Source organism: Sciurus vulgaris (assembly GCF_902686455.1).
Source record: "Sciurus vulgaris genome assembly, chromosome: 4".
NCBI classification, from domain to species: Eukaryota; Metazoa; Chordata; class Mammalia; order Rodentia; family Sciuridae; genus Sciurus; species Sciurus vulgaris.
Window position 1 is genome coordinate 3,487,203 of NC_136464.1, and position 24,338 is coordinate 3,511,540.

Sequence of the window (24,338 nt, forward strand, 5' to 3'; positions counted from 1 at the left end):
GTTCTCGGGGAGCAGGCCCTTCCCTGCAGGCCCCGGGAGCACCTGATCTGGTCACAGCCCAGCTGGTGTGGGCGACCCCAGGAGTCCTCTCCAGTCCTCAAAGGCCCTCCTGGGAACTGGGAGGGATTTTCAGGTCCTCAAAGATTGTGGGGGCCACCAACACTGAAGGGGCAGGAATAGGGAACGTGCCAGAACACACAGGCTGACTCCCACCACCCTGTCACCCTGCCTCCTGAGCCCTGTTCAAATGTCCTGCAGCACATTCCCTTGAGTCAGCCAGACTCTGAAGCTATGAGGCCGCTGTCCCCAAGGCTTTCCAGGAACAGGACCACACTACCAATGGGAAGATCGACTTCACCTCTGTACAACTTTCCCAAACGTCGTCCACTCACCATTCTGACAAAGTCGTCCCCAATGTCAATGCAGATCAGACGAGGCACGTCCAGTAAGCAAGCCGCCAGGCTGCGGGCACACGTGCAGGCCCGCCCTGGGCGTGCACCCAGGGTAACTACTGAAGCAGCGCGTGGAGGCAGACAGCATCCGAGAACCTCCCTTCGGGAGCACAGAGAGGTTACAAGATGTGAGTACCAAAGAGGCAGCACCAGCCTCACCCTGTTGAGAGCGGTCCGGCTACAAGGCAGGGAAATGAAATGCCATCTCTGAAAACCTGCTTTAATTTTTAAAAATCATAACATTTAGCCTTTGATATCTGAATGACTAATCAACTGCGGGGGAAGTCTGTCACATTCAGACAGGGCGCACTGCCACAGAGAAAATGAAACCCCAAGACCCCCGGATCTGACAGGATTGCATGTGTCTCCACCTGAGTGTTAGAAAGGCTGGAGCCAGAAGCTGCGGAATGAGAGGTGATGCAGCTAGGCATAACACAATAAAAGATATTACCTTCCAAGTGCATTACTGTTGCCAATTATGAGAATCACTTCAACTTAATTTCAAAAGCACAATCACCCTCGACAGAAACAGTCTCTTTTTTAAATTTCAAAGAGAATTACATTAAGGCGATAACTCACCTTCCAGCCATAAGATCACTCTCCCTTATTGCAACACCACATTTCATAAATACCTCTCATCGACAAGTCAAGCTAATTCAGGTTAATTTTATTGTATTTTGGTGCTATCTCACATTTGTGTGCAATTACCTTTATCATTTTATTGCCAGGGCAGAAAGTAATCAGAACAATTATTTGAAAACGGAGGTTTATAAATTCTAAATCACAGTTGCTGGCATTTTTGATAAAGCGGCAGCTTTATCTCGGGAACTGGCAGGGACACGGCATAAATCATGCATCAGTCAAGTGCAGCTGACCCCCAAGTGCATTGCGCAATATCAGAAGTGCTTCCAAAGAAACTTTCCTGCATCATCCATCATTCCTCATAATACTGAAATAGCTGCGCACCTGAAGAACAGAAGCTAGAGGATAATAATAAAAAAAAGCCAGCACTGTGGACGATACCATTAACGGCTTCCCTCTTAGACGATAAGATATGGTCTGGGAACTGGACCGTGCACATAAACAAATATGAGTGCACAATAACTCTAAATATCTGTATTCATATTCGTCAACTCGGTTTTAAACATGAATGAAATATGAGGCAGACTCACTGGAAGGAAGTGCATTTTTACCCTGGTTGGGTACAGCTGCCTCCAAACCCAGCTGTTGTCCTCAGGGCTGAGTGGGCGGCAGGGACCCAGGCAGGCTGGCACTGCCGCACCCTCTGTCCTGTTCTCCGCTCCTCATTCTATCCCAAAGCCAATTCCTATAAAAAGAAAGCAACCTGACTAAAGGGACAGGGGAGGACCTGTTCCCACTGCAGCTTCCCCAAGTTAAGTATGGGCAGGTGCCGTCTGAGAGGGATCGGGGCCACAGCCCAAGGTGGAGAAGAGGTAGCAACTTTGAGCCTATGAGTACACAGACAAACTTCACCTAAAAGTCACTGTTGCTTCCAAATACATGGACGGAAAACTGCCCAAGTCTTCTACCACCAGCTAAGAGCAAGGATTCCGGTGCAAGAGAGTAGTGCAGGCTCCTTATGAATTGTCCAGGGACCCTGAAACCAGGACACAACCAAGACAAAGTTGCTGAGCTAAATGTTTTCATAGTGCATTGCCAAAAGTCTGTATGACTCGGAGATTCCATCCTTCTACTTGGTTTTAAACTTAAGTGAAAGCCATCCATGCAACAGGAATCGAGCTGTCAGAGCAGCCCAAATGCACAGGTAACTGAGTTCTGACAGGCACAGAGCTAACGTGTAGAGTATTAAAGCCGGGGAGTCCAACTCCAGAGCCTGGCCTCTTTGCCACCAACACTCCCACTTTTCAGAGTTGCCCTAAGAGACAGCCTGACAGAGGAACAGCCCAAGGGCCCTAGGTAAGCCCCTGCACCCCACCCCACCAAAGTGCCTCCCAGCCAGGAGCCAGTAATGCCCAGGCAGGAGCAAGGACGACGCCCCTGGAGGAAGGCACCACTGGGCACCCCTCACTGCTGAGGAATCGTTGGTGCCTTCTTCCAATCCTGAGACTTCTGATATGGATCCATCCTCGAAGGTCTGTGCCCAGGAGAAGGTAAAACACCGTGAAGATGTAGTTAAGAAGGAACGGATTGGGGAACACCTAGCCCATTAACAAAGGCAAGGGAACATCCAGGACAATTATCACCAAATGTCTTCTCACTGTTTCCGGAAGCAAGACCTAGCAATTGTAAAAGTACACCCCAAGCACAGCCAGGGCGCAGCGAGGGGTCATCCTCATTTCATGCACTTTCAATATTTCTGTTTACAACAAAGAATTGAGAATCATTCCGAATCACACACAGGCCAGACTGAAAAATTCCGCAGAAATGAGAACTGAAAGAAAATTACATGAGTTAAAGAGAAAACCTAACTAGTAGCGGATGCTCTGAAAAGTCGTTGCCATGCTTCTCTTGACACCCACCCGAGGACCTTCGGTGCTTCCTTTGACCTGGACGCGTGAGGAGGCCAGAGAACTGGCGTGTCTGCTTGGGAGCACACCTCCAGGTTGAAACAACACGACTTCACTTTCTGTCTGTCCTACTCCGAATGTCCACCTGTGCTTCCGTGTTTCCAGAAGTCTGCAGACTGAAGCCTCCTCACAGGCAAGCACAGGAAGCGGCTCTGCCTGAATCCGGTGACTGGAATACCACGGCACGGGCCTCACCGTCCATCTGGAAGAAGCTGTGGGGTACAGGCACATGGCGATCAGCAGTAGCAGAGCGCAGACTCTGGGAACCCATGTGTTGGGCTCCAATTAGGTTCCAGGATGAGGTCTTGGTTTTCAACGTGCACACAGACGACAGGCAGAGAAACCAAGGCAGACGTGTGTGCACACATGGGTCAGGCAGAGCTCAGCCCTGTCCACGCAGGAGGGAGGGAGCGGGGACCAACACCGCCCCCCCCCCCCTCAGAAGGTGGCTGCTAGCATCCTTCTGCAAAAGGAACTGAGGCTCCTGGAAGAAGTTCCTAGATCTAGGGCTGGGGCAAGGAAAATATAAAAATGAGAGTGCACCATGATCAAGTGGGGTCTGTCCCGGGAAGGTAAGCTGGTTCAACACATGGAAATCAATGAATGTAATCTACCACACCAACACACTTCAAGACAAGAATCACATGATTATCTCAATAGCCACAGAAAAGCATTTGACAGAATCCGGCATCCACACACATTCAAAACGCTAGAAATACTAGGGACAAAGGAACAGACCTCAACGTTGTCAAAGCTATATACACTAAGCCCAAGGCCAACCTCATTATATTTATGGAGAAAAATTAAAAACATTCCATTTAAAAACTGGAACAAGACAGGAATGCCCTCTTTCACCACTCCTATTCAACATAGTCTTTGAAACTCTAGCCAGAGCAATCGGACAGACAAAAGAAATTAAAGGGATACAACTAGGAAAAGAAGAGCTCAAACTATCCTTATTTGCCAATAACAAGATTCTATCTTTAGAAGACCCAAAAAAACTCTACTAGAAAACTTCTAGGACTCATGAGCAAATTCAGCAAAGTAGCAGGGTATAAAATCAACACCAATAAATCAATTGCATTTCTGTACACCAATGATACATCAGCTGAAAGAGATATCAGGAGAACCATCCCCTTTACAATAGCCTTTAAAAAATAAAATATTTGGGATTCAACCGAACAAAAGAGGCAAAAGACCTCTATAATGAAACTACATAACACTAAAGAAAGAAACTGAAGAAGACCTCAGAAAATGGAAAGATCTCCTACGTTCCGGGATAGGCCAAATTAATATTACCAAAATGGCTAAACTACCAAACACCCTATATAGATTTGATGCAATTCCTATTAAGATCCCAATGACATTCTTCATAGAAATAGAAGAAGTAATCATTAAATTCATTCCAAAAAAGAATAATGGTCCAGAATAGCCAAAGCAATCCTTAGAGAGAAAAGTGATACAGGAGACATCACAATACTAGACCTTAAGTTAAACTACAGAACTATAGTAACAAAAACAGCATGGGATTGGCACCAAAACAAACAAGAAGATAGTGGAACAGAATAGAAGACACAGAGACACACCCATATAAGTACAGTTACCTCATACTAGACAAAGGTGCCATAAACATGCATTAGAGAAAAGATAGCCTCTTCAACAAATGGTGCTGGGAAAACTGGAAATCCATACATAATAGAACAAAATTGAACCCCTATCTCTCACCCTGCACAAAACTCAACTCTAGGTGGATCAAGCACATAGGCATTAGACCAGAGACCCTGTACCTAATAGAAGAAAATGTAAGCCCAACTCTACATCATGTTGACTTCGAACTTTACATCATGTCAACTTAGGAACTGACTTCCTTAGTAAGACTCCTAAAGCATTAGAAGTAAAATCAAGAATCAATAAATGGGATGCTGAAACTGAAAAGTTTCTTCATACCAAAGGAAACAATCAGGAATGTGAACAGAGATCCTACATAATGGGAGAGAATCATTACCACCTGCACCTCAGATAAGGCATTAATTTCCAGGATATACAAAGAACTCAAAAAACTTAACACGAGAAAAACAAGTAACCCAATCAATAAGTGGGCAAAGGAACTGAACAGGCACTTCACAGAAAAAGAAATATGAATGGTCAACAAATATATGAAAAAATGTTCAACATCTCTAGCAATTAAAGAAATGTAAATTAAAACTTCACCGAGATTCCATCTCACTCCAGTCAGAATAGTAATTACCAAGAATACAATAACAAATGTCGGCAAGGATGTGAACAGAAAGGTACTCTCATACATTGTTGGTGGGACTGAAAATTGGTGCAACCACTCTGGAAAGCAGTATGTAGATTGCTTAGAAAACTTGGAATGGAACCACCATTTGACCCAGTTGTCCCACTCCTTGGTCTATACTCAAAGGACTTAAAAACAGCATACTATAGTGATGCAGCTCAACTCACAACAGCCAAGCTATGGAAACAACCTAGGTGTCCTTCAACAAATGAATGGATAAAGAAAATGTGGTATATATACACAAAGGAATATTACTCAGCCATAAAGAAGAATTAAATTATGGCATCTGCCAGTAAATGGATGGAACTGGAGAATATCATGCTAAGGGAAATAAGCCACACAACCAAAGTCCAAATGTTCTCTCTGATATGCAAAAGCTAACTCAAAACAAGGGAGGTTGGGGCAGGGAATAATAGAAATCCATTGGATTAGATAGACAAGGGGCAATGAAGGGCAAAGGGCGAGGGGAACGGGAAAGACAGTAGAATCAATCAGGCATGACTTCCGGAGCCTTGCATTTGAATACACAACAGGGTTAAGTCCACATCGTGTACAACCACAGGAGCGGGGTCCTAAATAGAGTAAGTCATGCTCCGTGTATGTATAATTTGCCAAAATACATCCTATTGTCATGTATAACTAAAAAGAACAAATAAAACTTACATAAATAAATAAATCTGGCTGGACTGTGGGGCCCAGAAAAGGCCAGGTCCATCTCAGATGTGGGAGCCAACCTCCAGAGTGGCCGAAGAGACAAGTGGCCCTGGAGGAGGAGGAGGAATGGCATGGGACTCTCCATCACCCGAGTTTCCATGGCCGGCGAGGACGCAGATAATACACTGAGTGACTCAGTGCGTGCAAGAGGAAGGGCAGCTCTTCTTCAGGAAGAACCACCGTCCGTAAATGAAGAGGGAGCGAAGGGGCGGGAAGCATGCTCAGACCGCACGGTGACCTTGCTGCAGGCAGGAAGCACCCAGGTGCTAAGATCAGTGGGCAGGAGCGGGCAGCCAGGATGGCCTCTTAACACCTCTTATGAATCACCAGGGAAAACGGCAACCCTGAGTCGGAGAAGCAGGGCAGATGCCACCTTACTCAGGCCCCAAGGCCAACAGCACCCGTGGCTGGCTGTTGGGCCCACACACTGGTGGCAGGATCCCCCACGAGCACATGCCTGTGCCTTTCCTCCAGAACTGTGTGACCTCCATCTCCTCATGAGAGCAGAAGTGCAAACGGGAGGAGATCACAAAGCAAAGGGCCAGAGGTGCTCGGAAGGGCTCAGGTCACAAGAGGTGAGGAGAGGCCTCCGGAAGCCAGCGTCGCAGCTCAGAAGCCTGCTCTGACAGAGCCCCGGTCGAGGACTGGGAGTGCCCGGCCTCGCGACAGCCCACATCCTGGGTCCTCAGGTGGCAGAGGGACAAGCAAGCTCCCTGGCGCCTGTGCCCTGGGGATCCCCTTCCCGGGCTCCACTCACGAATGGACCCTGATCACCTCCTCATGCATCGCGTTGGGTCCTGGGGAGCCAACGCTCGGCACCCCACACCACAGCAGATGAAGAGGAGGCAGCAAGGCTCCAGGCGGCATGAAGAGGCCGCGCCCGGTCGTGGAGATGGCCTGCGTCCGCAGGGTGCCGAAGCCCAGTGACGGGGAAGGAGGTATGCTACAGCTCCCATGGCCTGCCGGTCAGGGATGATCAAAGGTGCAAGGTAAGAAGCCCAGCCGGGCCCTTGCCATGCGTGCACATGCCGGGCGGGTCCTTCCACCCGCAAGACCTGGCCATTCAGAATGGGAGGGGTGAGGGACAGCAGGAAGACTCTGCAGGGCCCCTCGGGTCCCCTGGATGCAGACCACAGTGTGCTGGCAGATGGGGGCTGGAGCTGGGCACCAACCCGCAGGGAGAACGCCCGGGGCGCGGGACCCAGAGCTATGGCAAGGTAGGTGTGCCTGTCCAGGGGCGGGCGCAGAGCAGGGCAGCGCAGGGGCTGGGGTCTGAAAGGTTCAACAGACTCAGCTGAGCTCAGCGTCACTGGCCAGCGGCTTTATATAAATGAGATCCAGAAATGAGGCTCCCCGTTACAGGGGGAGACCACGCCAGTGTCCACTTCAGCCTCTCCCCCAGCAGGCCGCTTGTACTAAAAATTCATTAATTAATTAAAAAGCAACCAAAGAAGACCTCAGGACACCGTCTGAGGTGCACTCAAGGAGAAGGGCAGGGATAAAGCACCAGAGTAAGACCACAGCGAATGTAGCCAGCCACCAGGGTGGGGGGACACCCCCTGTTCCTTCCCAGGAACCTTGGCCAGGGACACTGGCCTTCAGCACCGTGTCGAGAAAGTTGAGCTGAACAAGCAGAAGAGATGGGGACGGGGAGGCCTTGGCCAGGCCCCCGACCCTGAGTGGTCTTGGGTCAGGCCACGAAGAGCAGATGGAACGGTGGCCAGAGTCGGCTGCCAGTGTCCTACTTAGAGATTTTTATAAGGATGCAAGAGGTTTCAAGCATCGCCAGGCTACGCAAAGTCTGATTTTACTAAAATGCGACGTCCCTAGAGCCCGGGTATTAATCTTGTTATAAAAGTGGTCTCTCCTCTCACCAGCCATTCATTAAACTTTCATAAATTTTAAAATGCACCTCTTGTTATTGGGTCATACGAAAAAGGCAAACAAAAATCACGTGATGCTGAGACAGGAGGCAAACTGGGCCTGGGCAGGGTGGGCGCAGCAGACGGACCGTGGCAAGCATCCAGGCGTAGGGCTCCCTGAACGACAGAATGCAGCTCTCAGCTGGTCAGGACGCCTGATTTCAGAGAAGACATCGGCACACTTCTTCAAGAATGAGGACAAATGGAAAGGAAGACTCCCAACAACAGACAGGACACAAGCTGCCCCCACTCTCTTCCCCTGGGGCAGCCACGCACAAGGGGAGCCTACACCACTGCTGGCCATCGGGCCTCAGGCACCTGGCCTGGCATCCTTCTTGTCAGCTGTGTGCCATCCACTGCCCGCCAGACGCTGGGGAGGATGGAACACAGCAGGACATCCTCTGGTGCCGGCCAGACGCAGGGCTATTTCTGCAGGAACTTGCGTCCGATGACGTTCTGATGTCATTTTAACTACATGAAGCAGCTATGCCGAGAAGAAAGGGAAGGAGCGTCCTGGCGGGAAGAGATAAGCCTGCGGCAGGCCCCACTCCCCCAGCATCTGACGGGAGGCATGTCCGAGCGCTCGTTTCTCCGGCTTGGACTATGTGATACAGTGTAAGGTCATGATGATATGCCTCGGTGAGGATCTGAGAGTAGCCCCATCAAAAAAGACACAAGAGTTTCCTTCTCTACAAGCAAACAAGAATTTAAAAGTTCAGGAGGCCATCTGTCACGTGGTGAGTCATAATCAACAAATGAAATACACAGGCTGCCTCTTATCACTTGGCCTATAAAAGCTTCGGATCCACGGGGTAAAAATGCACGGAACTTTAATAAGCACTCCGTTATAACAAATAAAACCAAACACCTAATTACCAAGTGACTATTTATAGTTTCTAAAATAACTTAACCCAGTTTTACAAAGCAGATATTTTAAGATTCAAAGGAAGATCTTGCTCATTCTAGCATGAGGGAGAGCATCTCTTCTGCCTGGACCCAGAGGATCAGGAGATCTGCAGCTCTAAATTACATTAGTTGTACCAAATAGAAATTAGTCTCATTTACAAACAGCAATTACTTATAACAGAAAACTGAATCATAAATTTAAATTAATTCTGACAAAAATTCAAAACCTGGTTAAAGAAACATTGCCCGGTGAGCAATGCCCCGGGAGGGGCGGGCAGAGGTGCAGCTGGCCAGTGGCTCTGCAGTATGAGCCATTGCCCCCCTGGGTTGTTAGGGGCTTGGAGAGGCCAAGTCCCCTTCCCACGGGGGTGATGTCCTCTTGACACAGCAGAGAGGAAACAGGCTTGAGGTCTGTGATCATGCAAAAAGGAGGTCCTGATGCTAGGAGGAGCCAAGTAAAAAATAAATCCATGAATAAATAAGAACAGAAACAAGCAAAGGAAACCAAACGTCAGAATTCAAAGACCCAAAGACCTCCAAATAACGCCTAACAGGCTGCATCCACCGCTTTCAACACAGCTGTGGAACACCCCAGGCCACTCGAATGGAAGTCGGTAAGAATGTGACCAAATCCAAAACTCAGCTTCCAGGCTGCAGTAGTCACACGTGGCTGCTGGACACATGCTGGGCAGCACAGCTAGAGGACATTTCTACCACTAAGAAAACTTGCACGGGGCAGCCCTGACCAACCCTGCCACTGCACCTATTAGGAAAACTGACACGTGGCGGTAAGAAGGTGTTGAAGCCACTGAAGAACCAGGAATGGGAATCCTTCACTGCTCCCGCACAAGCGGCTGGTCACGCACGGAGCGTGCCCCTCGGGTCAGGACTGAGTCTTGCACACACCCTCCAACACCTGACAAACACGGTGGCTGATGTTTCTAGAATGGAGACAAGAAACAGGCCGGTGACACTCCTGGGATCCACAATTAGGTGGCGCCGTCCCCAACTGAAGAAGCCAGGGGGTGGATCCCTCCACCTGAGGCGTCAGTCTTCCCTCTGCTTAGTTCTCCCCACACCATGGCTCACAGCTTGAATGCATCTCCTCCAAAATGAGAGGCAAGGGACATGAGGGTGCCTCCCTCCCGGGTGGGACTGAGGCCACCACACAGCAAGCTGCACCGTGTCCGTCCCTTGCCCTTCTGCCTTCCACCACATGAGGACCTTGAGCTCCTCCCTGTCCAGACAGCGGCCCCTGCCAGGGTCTCGACAGTGACTTCTCAGCCTTGGAAACTGTGAGAGTGAATTTCTATTCTTTATAAATCACCCAGTCTTCACTATCCTGTGATAACAACACAAAACAGACTGGGCGTCACATCAAACGTCCTTCTGCTCAAAATCCAGGTTCTTCAGGACAGTCTCAGATCCGAAGCTGCCCCAGCTGCCCAGCCCTGAGGACCCTGTCTTCACATGGTACTTTACCAGTCACTGAAACAGGGACACTGACCTTGGCTTCAGCCAGGAGACAAGCACTTATGTGAGGCCAAGTGAGAAAACAGTTCAACACCTACCGTCCCAGATACGTGTCCGTGGGCAGCCTGCGACAGCTGGGGCTCGGGAGGCCGCGCCCAGAGTCCCACCCAGCCCTGGCCTGAGGAGAGCCTCGTGCAAGCCTCTGCAGAAGGGCAGTTCTCAGATGGAGGTCAGGAAGATGAGGCAGGGCAGCGACCTGGACAACCTTCCCAGGCCCGCTGCCGGGCCGGGCGCATGGCCCCGGTAACACCACTGCACAGCCGGGCACCACAGCCGGCGTGCACGCGTGCTCACGACTGCACCCGCCTAAGAGCTGTTTCAACATGACTGTCTCCTCTTCTTCAAGACTGTATCTATGTTTAGCTTCTAGTAGCTTTAGGCAAAAACGTTAGCAACCCAGTTCTTTTGAGAAAACTGGAGTAAGGGAGCCTATCACACCAGACATGGAACAAATGACAATTTTTTTTTTTAATTTTTAAATTTTTTTTGGTTTGGGGATTGAACCTGGGGACACTAGTCCCCAGTCCTCTTTAATTTTTTATTTTGAGATGTGGGTCTAAGTTGCTAAGGGTCTTGCCAAGTTGCCCAGGCTGGCCTCAAACCCGAAACCCTCCTGCTTCAGCTGCCCCAGTGGCTGGTGGACAGAGGTGCACCGCTGTGCTCAGCCAAGACGGCTCCTCAGAAGTCCAAGATGACCTCTTGGGAAGGCAGGGGCAACCAGGGAAGGCTGAGGAGAACAAGTCAAAGCCCAGGAAGAGTGCAGCAGCGACGGGAGACCCCCACCGCCCAACACAGTGTGGGCTTCCCGTGGCCGTGCTATGTTGGTGGCCTCCCCGGCTGCAGGCAAGGCAAACCCCAGCGCCCCCTGGAGGACAGTGGTGAGGTCCTCAGGAGCCCAGCCTTGGAGGTCAACCCAGATGAGTCATCAAGTCCCCAGCCCAATGGTGCCAAGGCACCCTGAGTGAGAGAGTGAGAAGTACAGAACCCCAGGGCTGACCTGTAGGGTTCCAGGTACCTCAAGACGCTGGCATAAAACACGAAATCACCAGGTATGACATGTGCAAAGGAATCAAAGTTCATCACAGGAGAAAGAACAAGCAAGAAGCGAGAGGAAGTCGGACACAGGCAGGATGGACTTCCACAGATGACTGAGGCAGGCCAACGTTCCCATGGTAACCAAGAAGAGTCGAAATTACCCACTCACATCGTAGTGAATGCTACGGAGCTGCAGAAGCAACCAGGCCCAGCCCACTGCCAGTCCAAGCGGACACAGTCATCCTTCCTTCCCAGGAGCATCTGCTGAGGCTGGTACAGGCAGCAAGCAGCCTGGATGGGCCCCACAAACCTGCTCTGTCTGGGAAATCTGGGGTGATCTGGGGGATGGTATGAGAAATCAGAAATCTGAAGAACCCTCAAGGTGGGAGAACCAAGAGTGAAATGCTCTTCGGGTACAAATGAACCTCCCAGCGTGTGCACGAGCAGAGGAGAACAGCCAGCAGACCTTCAACCTGAAGACCAGGGAGGACTGGTGTGGCTCAGTGGTGGCGCACTTGTCTACTGTGCGTGAGGCCCTGGTTCCAACCCAATACCAAATAAACAGCACCATACTCAAAGAAAGGGTCCAGCCAGAGACTGGGTCCTACTAAAATCACAGACCAGCCCCGGCCCAATCAAGCCCTTTGCCCTTGGTGCCTCACTCAGGAAAGAGGGGCCTTTTCTTTGGGGGAGTATCATCTTATAGAGATATTATAGCTCTTTATACTCAAGTCCAGCATGCAATCACAATTTCCTAAAAGCATCTAAAGACATCTGTGGACTAATAAGAAAATACAAATCACAAACAGAAGAAAGGCTGCCCACAATACGAGTGTTAGCAAATAAGAAATCTAAAATAACTATGATTGATTTAAAAATAGAGGAACAGATAAGAAAGCGGAGAATTGTAAATACAGAATTGAAATATGTGTTAAAATATGAAATGGGCATTCCAGGACTGAAGAATCCAAAATCTGAAATCCAGACCTCATTGCACGAGTTGACCGCAGATGGACACAGCAGAAAGGGGTTTGTGTCATGCAAGGCAGGGGAACAGAAATGCTGAACTGTAGCACAGAAAGGGAAAGGGGTGGGAAGAAAAGGAGAGCCCGGGAGGGGTGAGGGACACACCAGAAGACTAACTCACCTGCCGGTCAAGCCCCGGGGGAGGGGCAATGATGAGGTAGAGCAGCATCTGGAAAATCAGGGTCCAGCACCTCCCAGAACAGACCATCAGAAGCTGCTCTGGGACCCTCAGAATCAGAATGAAAACAACCACCAGCATAACACTGTTAGCTGCCCACCCAACAGGAAACCTCAGAGCAGCTGCAGTACAAACCCACGCACCTGCGGCAGGGGACACATGACCAACAGCTGACTCGCCACAGAAACTTGAGAAACCAGAAGAAAATGGAAGAGCAAATCGGAAACTATAAAACAATAACGAACTCAACAGCAAGTAACAAAGCATCTCACACTGGAGGCCAGAAGAGTTTTAAAATCGAGCCCACTGACCACCAGCTGACTAACATTAAAAAAAAAAAAAAATGACAAGTTCTTCAAGGAGTAGTAATCAGCCCAGGCGGGAGCCTGCTGGGGAAAGCACAAGGGCACTGGAGGGTGGGCACAGGAGCAGCCAGCAGATGCTGAACGAAGAGAGCAGGGACAACAAGGACAGATCCCGCAGGACAGCCCAGCAGGGACAAGCGGGAGGAGGCGGGAGTAGGGAAGGCCATCAAGCGCTCCCCTGGTCGGGAAGTGAGGTGAGTTACAGGCCTTGTGTCCAAGCTGATCACCAACACGCCAAGTACGTGCAGCTAGAAAGTTAGAGAAAAGGCAGGAAAAGTACTTTCTTAATCCAAAAAAGACAAAATTAACTAGAAACAAAGAGAAAAGGAGGTGAGACAAATGGAAGGCAAATAGCAAATGGCAGAATTGATCTTGATTACTATGATTTTCATGTGATTGAACTGAACATGTCAGTTAAAAAATACAGAAAACCAAACTGGGTATTGTCAAAACGTACACGCGGCATACACACTTTAAATACCAAGAGGCAGGTGAAAGCTAAAGGGGGAGGAAGCTCGGCACGGGTTCACACCATGGCCCAACCAGAGCTTTTTATTTTAAGAAGAAGAAAAGTCTTGTAACTATAAAAGAAATTAAACCAGAAGCTTTAAAACCCTCCTTCAAATCCCGGTTAGAGAGGAAGAAAGACCTCTGAGCCCCACTTCTTCTAGAGAACAGAGTGCTTCCCCATTCTGTGAGGGCAGACGCCGAGTGAGAGAGAAAAAAATAAGCCTCTGTGGCCATGAACACAGAAGCCGAAATCCTGCACCAAAAGCTAGTCGACCTGGTCCAACCGAGTCCAGAGTGACACCCGGCAGGCCACTGGGAGTTCAGCCAGGAAGGCAGCCGTGGTTCCACATCAGGAAGTCTCCGGAAGCAGTGATCCGAACTAACAGATAGAGGCTGAGAACCCACAGATGCAGAAAAGCCATTTAATAAAACTCAAGTCCAGTGATCATTTTTTAAAATTTCCCAGACAACCAGAACAGACGCCCACAGTAACCATCAGTTTTGGGGGTGAAAATTGAGCAGCCTTGCCTTTAGAGTAAGAGCAAGGGAAGACCATCGATTATCAACATCTACTTAAAATGGAACTGGAGGTCCTACCAGCACAGTATGGCACGTGAAAAATAAACAAAATTCCTTACAGAGTTGAAAGAAAGCAGCTAAACTCTGGTTCACAGCCGACTGACTATATGCGTACAAAATCAAAGAATATACATGGGCCACATTGAAGTTTAAAAAAAGAACTCAGCAAGAAAACTAGCCACGGGAAGAAAACATAAACAAGTCGCATTTGACAACCAGTCAGAAGAAAAACCTGATCCTACAAAGACACCGTTGACGATAGCGACAGCAACACCACCAACAAAATGAACTCCAGAAAATATTACGTAGATGGATAAGCCATGCAAAAATCATTAGAACCCAAGAGGCCCTGAAGACCCAGAGATGATGCCCTACATGCCACTGGGCAGATGGCCACAGCCCGCAGCATGAGATCCCCACCAGGAAGACACTGCCTGCAGTGGCCTGCAGGTCAAAACACATCAAAACACCTAAGGGCACACCTGCCCTAGCAGCTCGGGAGGCTGAGGCAGGAGGATTGCAAGCTCGAGGCCAGCCTCAGCAACATAGCAAGGCTCTAAGCAACTCAGTAAGATCCTGTCTCAATAAAAAAATAAAAAGGCTGGGGATGTGGCTCCATGGTAAAGCAGCCCTGGGTTCAATCCCTGCTACTGAAACAACAAAACAACACCAACTAAAAATCACCTAAGGGTTTTTCTAATTTGACAAACTGAGTCTGAAACTTGAGCAAAGGCCCGAAAGAATTAAGAGACTCCTAAGGAAGAAAACTGAGGCCTGAGGGCCAACCTACAACCAGAGCAGCCCCTGGAGGCTGCACAGCACAGGGCCCACAAGCACCAGGCCCAGGAGTTCCGCCAGGGAACCTGCCTGAGGAAGCTGCCAGCCAGCCTAATCCGCCATAGCACAGCCCTCTCTGCTGCCCTGGGGTCTCCGCTACCGTCTGTCATCACACGTCTGCAGTGGAGGCACGTCGGGGCCAGGCGCAGAGAGAGGAGGGCTCCTGGGTACGCCAAGAACGGGACTCGCACCCCACACCAGCAGCGAGAACGCATCCCGGTGGTCAGGACTCGGCTATGAGAGGGAAGACCGATGCTTCTCCAAGAGAACGCAGTGCTGGGTCTGGGACTAGAAATAAGGCAGGGCTTCCGAAATGAGACACAGAAGGATGAGCCGGCCGCAAAGCAAAGGCCACGCTGGGAGCGCCTGTCCGTCAAAAGGCGCTGCACAAAAATGAAAAGGCGGGCCACAACCTGGGAGATGTCTGGACCCAGAATGTATAAAGTACTCCTGCCAATCAATAAGAAGACAGCTCAACAGGATCCTGGACAAAATGGGTACGAACATGCGGGGCACCAAAAGGAGCTGTGAATGTCAGCCTGGAAAGATGCTCCCTCGCTGGCAACCAGAGGAAGCAAACCAGGCGGCCGGGAGAGGCCTTTCCACCCAGCGGGTCAGCGACCTGCGAGTCTGGTGCCACCAGGCTGGGTGAGAACTGGATCAGCTGACGGGGCTCCAATCAGCTCCAGCCACAGTGCAGAGCCTCTGCTGTCGAGGGGCACGGGACACTAACGTCCCACGATCCACCCTGGAGCAAACCCAGGAGCAACTGTACCCTCCTGCGCCGGAGCAACACGGAGGGCAATCAGAGCCGTGATCCCAGCCAACCGGAGCATCCACGTGCCCGCTGCCGGGGAGCAAGGGAGTCTCGTCAAACTGGCACAGCCCCGGGAGGAAGGGATGGAGTGCTCAGGAACGCCAGCGCGGCAACCCAGGGGAGCAGCCCCGAAGGGAAGCGCCAGTCTCAGTGACTCACGCAGCCGGAATCCTCCACAAGGTCAAGAGCACGTGCTCAAGGGCCACAAGCACAGAGCAGTGCTGCGTCACCTGAGGAGCCAGAGAACGCCGAACACCTGGCCGCGTCCGAGCGGGGCGAACGGTGGTGGTCGGGGCTGGAGGTCGGGGCTGGCCAGCAGGGGAAGCAGAGCGGAGGACCGCGGAGGCAAGGTCTTCAGCCAGTGGCCAGCTGACCAGCGCTGGGCTGACCTCGCACTCCATAACCCACACGTGCCTCGTGCCTGGGACGTCTCCCAGAACACAGGGTTCAAATGAAAAACGGCCAGCGCAGACAGGAAATGACAGAGGGGAAAGGGAAGGACGCGGAGAAACTGCAGGAGAACACTGCAGACCAAGCTGACAGCCCAGGACAGAGGCCAAGCGTCTCGCGAACTGCAACTCGAGGTAACGGGAACGGTCCACCTGTGCTGAGCGACAGTGAAACGGCATCAGACACTTTTCTAAGAAGCTGAATGTCATGCTCAGGTGAACTTCCAGAACTTAGTCATCTGAGACTGAGAAACTTTCACTGCAAACTGCATGGTCCACAGATACGCATTCCTTAGATGCTGCATGTATGCATAACTGTGCGTGTACACAGAGCACGGACACACATTACACAGATGCACACACACTCTTTAACAGCAACACGCGGTGCACGCCTGGCCAGCTCACACTTGCCCCTTTTCCCCCACAGCCCTGCAGACAGGGGTGACACTGAAACCGCTCTGGCCCTTGTGTATGACAAAGGCACCCTTAAACGGCCAGCTGCTCTCCCGGGGAAGCCAAGGGGTTCTGCAGCCACCACGGCGGTGGCGGGCACCTGCATTCCCCATGCACGTGGGCCCAGGAGAACGTGGGCACACCGCCCGGCCGCACAGCTGTCTCTGCACCCTTGCAGGACATGCTCCTGTTCCTATCTCCTGGATGTGTGCTGGCCGTGCCAGTGTGTCCAGGCTTCATAACTGCCACTGGGGCCAAACACAGCCCTGGACGTTCCTTCCACAGCCACGCGAGGGTCTGCTGTGTCACCGCTGCTGAGCGAGCTCACTCCAGGCGGCTGGAGGCGGATCGGCAGCGGCGAGCGAGTTCTGGCAGGTAAGGACCCACCCTTCTTCCTCTGTCTCATCCTGGACGTGTGAACAGGCCAGAAGGACACCACGCAGGATGTTCCTGAAAACACCAACGACAAGAGGAGGAGGGTCTGGGTCGACGGTGAGCCCGCCGTCTTCCAAGCTGGGTCCTCTGCGCGGGACTGCGCTGCCCCTCCTCGCGGCAAAGACAAGTGAAGCTCTATAACTTTCTAGGCAGGAAGTCACTCGATTCTATCACTTCACCCAAACCTGGGACCTGGGATCCACCTGATTCCCCAAACGATGTGGAGAAGGAAAGACCAGCTGCAGCTGAACTTCCGGAAGGCGCGCAGGGAATAGGGTAAGGACTCGCAGCGCTGGTGAAGTTGTCACGATGAGGACGACAACCACTCTTATGCTTTCACTGCTTCAGTAACAACACGCCTACCGACGACAACGGGGCAACGGGGGAGACGAAGAGTCAACACGCGGAAGTGGGGTGAGCCCTGCGGAGCCCCATGCCTGGGTCACAAGACGGTCCTGCGGAAGCCCCGCTGGCCTCCTGCTGTGACCGGCTTCCACCGAACACGGCACTTCCAGCCACCAGGGACTCGCAGGAACCACGCTTGCTCTCCACACAGCGAAGGCAGCCCGGGACTGTGATCCCTGGGACGCGGTAGCCAGGCGCGCCAGCACCCAGGACACAGCCTGGGGAGGCACCAGAACCACGGTGGGCCCAACCAGGGTGGGGTCAGAGGGAACCAAGCGCCAGGCACCGTGGCAGGCGAGAGCGAGGAAGGCCCACTAGAGGGCTGCCTCAGTGCCGAGCGGCTGCAAGGGCTCCGAGCAAGGCGGAGCTCGCACGGCGCGCCCTCCCAGCCAGGCTGCAAGCCCTGCACCTCCACGCCCACCAGGCGACGCTCCGGGAGCCGCTGATGCACAGGCAGACCTCGCCTTGCAATGGGGTGAAGGCTTGAGCCACCCGTGGTAAAGGCGAAAACAAGACAGACCGCTCCGTTGGTGACCATCCATGTGTGTACTTCATACAAACATGCACACGTGTACATGAACACACGTGCACCTACAAAATAAAGGCAACGCCCTAGTAGTCAGGCTGAAATATCTGGGGATGAAAATCAGATCTAGTCCCATTGTAATGAAGTTTGAACACAAGCTGTACAAGGATACAAATGATTACAAGTAGCTTCTCTGCACCACAGCAAAGTCCAAAACCCTTTTTAAAAGTCAACAAAACCTAGCCCTCAACAACAAAATTATGAATGTCCAGGATCCAATTAAAAATGAACACACAAGCAAAGAAGCAGGAAAATACAACTCGCAACCAGAAGAGTCACTCAACGGACCCAAACCCAGAGCAGATAGAGATGAGCAGACCCCTATAAAAGACCAAAATGGAACTAACAGACATGAACTACACTGCCTAAAGTAAGAAATACACCTGGTGTGATTATTAAAAGATTAGATACACAGAAGGAAGAAAAGGAATTAAAATGAAGACACAACATTTGTCAAACCAGCCAGGACCAGAAACAAAACAAGATGGAAGAACACGAGCAGAAAATCAGTGTTATGAGGAAAACACCAGGTAGTCCAGCACAAACGCAGGTGGAATCCCAGGAAAAGGAAAGGGAGGCAGAGGTGCCTGAAGGAACACTAGCTGAGGCTTCACTCGTGGAAGATCTATACTCACAGATGCAGAGGCTCAGTGAAACCCAAGCAGAAGGAACACAGGCAACCACACCAAAGCAAAGAAGCAAACCGCTGAACACAAGTGTCAAAGGGAAAGTCCTAAGAGTGGGCAGGGCAGAAAGACAGATCACAAGTTCACACAGGGAAGTGCAAGCTGCAGAGCGACAGCAGACTGAGCTTCGGGAACCACGCAGGGCAGGACACAACGGAAAATCGCTGGGGCACTGAAAGGAAGATAGCCAGCCAAGAACTCCAGGAGCAACCATATCTTTCAAGTATGCAGGTGAAAAAAGGCCTTTTCAAAAACAAAGACAAAAGCAAGACGATTCATGTACCCACAGACCTGTACTTACAAAATTTTGGGTGCAAGTTCAGACAAAAAAATAATAATAATACTAGATTGAAATTAGAATCTACAAAGAGGAATGAAGAGCTTCGAGAAATGAAAAATATGCACATAAATGTAAGTACTGAGTTCATTTTCTGGTATTAATCTCTGAAAACATAACTGACTGCCTCAAGCAAAATTAGTAACAAAATATTTTGGAGTTTATTACATATATAGCAATAAACTTAGTATAATAAAACAATGGGATGCAAGAAGTTCAAGTTAGACTAGTGTTAGGTTCCTACACTGCACGTCAAGCTGAACTGTATCATTTGAATGCAGGCTACAGGAAGCTGAGATTGGACATTACACACCTTCCAACAACCAGGAGAAAAGAAGGGAAGCTAATAAGCCAAAGTGAAGATAAAAATGCTAAATTAGAATGAGAAAAAATGTGTTTAAATAATAAGAAAGGAGGCAGGTAGACAGGAGGGGGCACAACAAATAAGATGATAGGAAACAAACAGCAAGCTGGTGCACTTAAACCCAACCACGTTACTAATCACGAGATGTAAGTGGCATAAATTCTCAACTTTTAAAAAGATACTGCAGATCAGGTTTTTTTAAAGCAACAGATCCAACTGCATTTTTTCTACAAAAACACAAGTTAGATGTAATGACAAAAATAGACTAAATACAAAAGAAGAGAAAAACATTTACCACAAAAACACTAATTAAAAGAAATCTGGATATCTTTTTTTAAATTTATTTTTATTGTAAACAAATGGGATACATGTTGTTTCTGTTTGTACGTGGAGTGACAGCATACCATTTGCATATTCATACATTTGCATAGAGTAATGATGTTTGATTCATTCCGTTATTTTTTCCTTCCCCCCCCCCCCTCCCACCTCTCTTTTCCCTCTACACAGTCCCTCCTTCCTCCATTCTTGCCCCCCCCCACTCCCCATTATGTGTCATCATCCACTTACCAGTGAGATCATTTGCCCTTTGGATTTTTGAGATTGGCTTATCTCACTTAGCACGATATTCTCCAATTTCATCCATTTGCCTGCAAATGCCATAATTTTATTATTCTTTATATCTGAGTAATAGACCATTGTGTGTGTGTGTGTGTGTGTGTGTGTGTGTGTGTGTGTGTGTGTGTGTATCACAGTTTCCTTATCCATTCATCAATTGAAGGGCATCTAGGTTGGTTCCATAGTCTGGCTATTGTGAATTGAGCCACTATGAACATTGATGTGGCTGTATCTCTGTAGTGTGCTGATTTTAAGTCCTTTGGGTATAGGCCGAGGAGTGGGATAGCTGGATCAAATGGTGGTTCCATTCCAAGTTTTCTAAGGAATCTCCACACTGCTTTCCAGAGTGGCTACACTAATTTGCAGTCCCACCAGCAATGTATGAGTGTACCTTTTTCCTCACATCCTCCCCAACACCTAATTGTTGCTTGTGTTCTTGATAATCGCCATTCTAATTGAGGTGAGATGGAATCTTAGTGTAGTTTTGATTTGCATTTCTCTTATTACTAGAGATGTTGAACATTTTTTCATATGTTTGTTGATTGCTTGTATATTTTCTTCTGTGAAGCGTCTGTTCATATCCTTAGCCCATTTGTTGATTGGGTTATTTGTATTCTTGGTGTAGTTTTTTGAGTTCTTTATAGATTCTGGAAATTAGTACTCTATCTGAAGTATGAGTGGCAAAGATTTTCTCCCACTCTGTAGGCTCTCTCTTCGCATTGCTGATAGTTTCCTTTGCTGAGAGAAAGTTATTTAGTTTGAATCTACCCCAGTTATTGATTCTTGCTTTTATTTCTTGTGCTATGGGAGTCCTGTTAAGGAAGTCTGATCCTAAGCCAACAAGTTGAAGATTTGGACCTACTTTTTCTTCTATAAGATGCAGGGTCTCTGGTCTGATTTCAAGATCCTTGATCCATTGTGAGTTGATTTTTCTGCAGGGTGAGAGATAGGGGTTTAGTTTCATTCTGTTGCATATGGATTTTCAGTTTTCCCAGCACCATTTGTTGAAAAGGCTATCTTTTCTCCATTGCATATTTTTGGCACCTTTGTCTAGTATGAGAAAATTGTATTTATTTGGGTTTGTGGTCGTGTCCTCTATTCTGTACCATTGATCTACCTGTCTATTTTGGTGCCAATAACATGCCGTTTGTAGTATAGTTGAAGTTCTGGTATTGCGATACGCCCCCCCCCCCCCCCCCCCCCGTTTCATTCTTCCTGCTAAGGATTGCTTTAGCTATTCTGGGTTTCTTATTCTTCCAGATGAATTTCATGATTGCTTGCTCTATTTCTATGAGGTACATTATTGGGATTTTAATTGGGATTGCATTGAATCTATATAGCACTTTTGGTAGTATGGCCATTTTGACAATATTAATTCTGCCTATCCAAGAACATGGGAGATCTTTTCATCTTCTAAGGTCTTCCTCAATTTCTTTCTTCAATGTTTTGTAGTTTTCATTGTAGAGATCTTTTACCTCTTTGGTTAGATTGATTCCCAAGTATTTTATTTTTTTTTGAGGCTATTGCAAATGGTGTTGTTTTCCTCATTTCTCTTTCAGCTGTTTCGTCACTTGCGTAGAAAAATGCTTTAGATTTATACTGTTGATATTACAGCCTGCTATTTTGCTGAATTCATTGATGAGTTCTAGAAATTTTCTGGAAGAGGTTTTTGGATCCTCTAAATATAGAATCATGTCATCAGCAAATAGTGACAGCTTAAGTTCCTCTTTTCCTATTCATATCCCTTTAATTTCTTTGGTCTGTCTAATTGCTCTGGCTAGAGTTTTGAGGACAATGTTGAATAGAAGTGATGAAAGAGGACATCCCTGTCTTGTCCTCGTTTTTAAAGGAAATGGTTTCAGTTTTTCTCCGTTAAGAATGATGTTGGCCATGGGCTCAGCATAAATAGCCTTTACAATGTTCAGGTATGTTCCTACTATCCCTATTTTTTCTAGTGTTTTGAGCATGAAGGGGTGTTGTATTTTGTCGAATGCTTTTTCTGCATCAATTGAAATAACCATATGATTCTTATCCTTAAGTCTACTGACATGATGGATTACGTCTATTGATTTACAGATGTTAAACCATCCTTGCATTCCAGGGATAAACCCCACTTGATCGTGGTGCACAATTTTCTTAATATGTTTTTGGATACAGTTTGCCAATATTTTGTTAAGGATCTTTGCATCTATATTCATCAAGGATATTGGTCTAAAATTTTCTTTCCTTGATGTGTCCTTTTCCTGGTTTGGGTATGAGGGTGATATTAGCTTCATAGAATGAGTTCGGTAGGGTACCCTCCTTTTCTATTTCCTGGAATACTTTGAGAAGTATTGGAATGAGTTCTTCTTTGAAGGTCTTGTACAACTTGGCTGAGAATCCGTCTGGTCCCGCGCTTTTCTTGGATGGTAGATTTTTAATGGCTTCTTCTATTTTAATGCTTGATATTGATCTGTTTAAATTGTTTATGTCCTCCTGGTTCAGTTTGGGAGGAGCATATATCTCTAGAAATCTGTCAATGTCTTCGGTACTTTCTATTTTGTTGGAATACAGATTTTCAAAGTAGCTTCTCATTATGTTCTGTATCTCAGTGGTGTCTGTCGTGATATTTCCTTTTGCATTATGTATTTTAGTAATTTAAGTCTTCTCTCTCCTTCTCTTTGTTAGTGTGGCTAAGGGTTTGTCTATTTTGTTTACTTTCTCAAAGAACCAACTTTTTGTTTTGTCAATTTTTTGAATTATTTTGTTTCAATTTCATTGATTTCAGCTGATTTTAATTATTTTCTGTCTTCTACTACTTTTACTGATATTCTATTCTTTTTTTTCTAGGGCTTTGAGCTGTAATGTTAGGTCGTTTAGTTTTTGACTTTTCATTCTTTTCTGGAATGCGCTCCATGCAATCAATTTTCCTCTTAGTACCCCTTTCATAGTGTCCCAGAGATTTTGATATGTTGTATCATCGTTCTTATTGACCTCTAAGAATTTTTTATTTCCTCCCTGATGTTTTTTGTTATCCATGTTTCATTCAATAATATATTATTTAGTCTCCAGGTGTTGGAGTAATTTCTGTTTTTTATTTTGTCATTGATTTCTATTCTCAGTCTATTATGATCTGATAGAACACAAGGCAGTATTTCTATTTTTTTGCATTTCCTAAGGGCTGCTTTGTGGCATAACATATGGTCTATTTTCAAGAAGGTTCCATATGCTGCTGAGAAGAAAGTGAATCTGCTCGTTGATGGATGGAATGTTCTATATATGTCTATTAAGTCTAGGTTATTGATTGTGTTATTGAGTTCTATGGTTTCTTTGGTTGGTTTTTGTTTGGAAGATCTATCTAGTGGTGACAGCAGTGTGTTAAAGTCACCCAGAATTATTGTGTTGTGGTCTATTCGATTCCTGAAATTGAGAAGGATTTGTTTGATGTACAGGGATGCACCATTGTTTGGGGCATAAATATTGACTATCATTATGTCTTCCTGATTTATGGTTCCCTTAAGCAGTATGAAATGTCCTTCTTTATCCCTTCTGACTAACATTGGCTTGAAGTCCACTTTATCTGATATAAGGATGGAAATCCCCTCTTTTTTACTGAGTCCATGTGCATGGTAGGTTTTTTCCCATCCTTTCACCTGAAGTCTGTGGATGTCTTTTTCTATGAGATGCGTCTCTTGCAGGCAGCATATTGTTGGGTCTTTCTTTTTAATCCATTCTGCCAGTCTATGTCCTTTGAATGATGAGTTTAGGCCATTAACGTTCAGGGTTATTATTGACATATGATTTGTATTCCCAGTCATTTGGCTTATTTTTGGTTTTTAAGTCGGTTTGGTTTCTCCATTGAGTGGTTTTTCTCTAAGGTAGTTCCTCCCTTTGCTGACCTCCATTGTTGTTTTTCATTTCCTCCTCATGGAATATTTTGTTGAGAACACTCTGTAGAGCAGGCTTTCTATTTGTAAATTCTTTTAACTTTTGTTTATCGTGGAAGGATTTTACTTTATCTTCAAATCTGAAGGTTAGTTTTGCTGGGTATAGGATTCTTGGTTGGCAACCATGTTCTTTGAGAGCTTGAAATATGTTGTTCCAGGCCCTTCTAGCTTTTAAAGTCTGGGTTGAGAATTTGGCCGCTATCCGTATTGGTCTCCCCCTATGTGTAATCTGATGCTCTTCTCTAGCGGCCTTCAAAATCCTATCTTTATTTTGAATGTTAGGCATTTTCATTATAATGTGCTTGGTGTGGATCTGTTGTGATTTTGTGCATTTGGTGTTCTGTAAACCTCTTGTATTTG

General features: G+C 47.8%; 1 protein-coding gene across 3 annotated transcripts in view; it reads right to left on the minus strand.

Annotated features, from left to right (window-relative positions):
- The window catches only part of MGMT (O-6-methylguanine-DNA methyltransferase), a 235,091-nt gene that overhangs the window by 197,485 nt on the left and 13,268 nt on the right, over positions 1-24,338 (minus strand). For 2 of the 3 annotated variants that reach the window (XM_079137504.1, XM_079137503.1), the window contains exon 1: positions 12,558-12,620. The exons of the other annotated variant lie outside the window; for it this stretch is intronic. In XM_079137504.1, coding sequence (XP_078993630.1) covers positions 12,558-12,605 — 48 coding nt within the window. In that variant the 5' untranslated portion in view covers positions 12,606-12,620. Of the gene's footprint in view, positions 1-12,557; positions 12,621-24,338 lie in introns of those variants that run through there. 3 annotated transcript variants of the gene reach the window in all.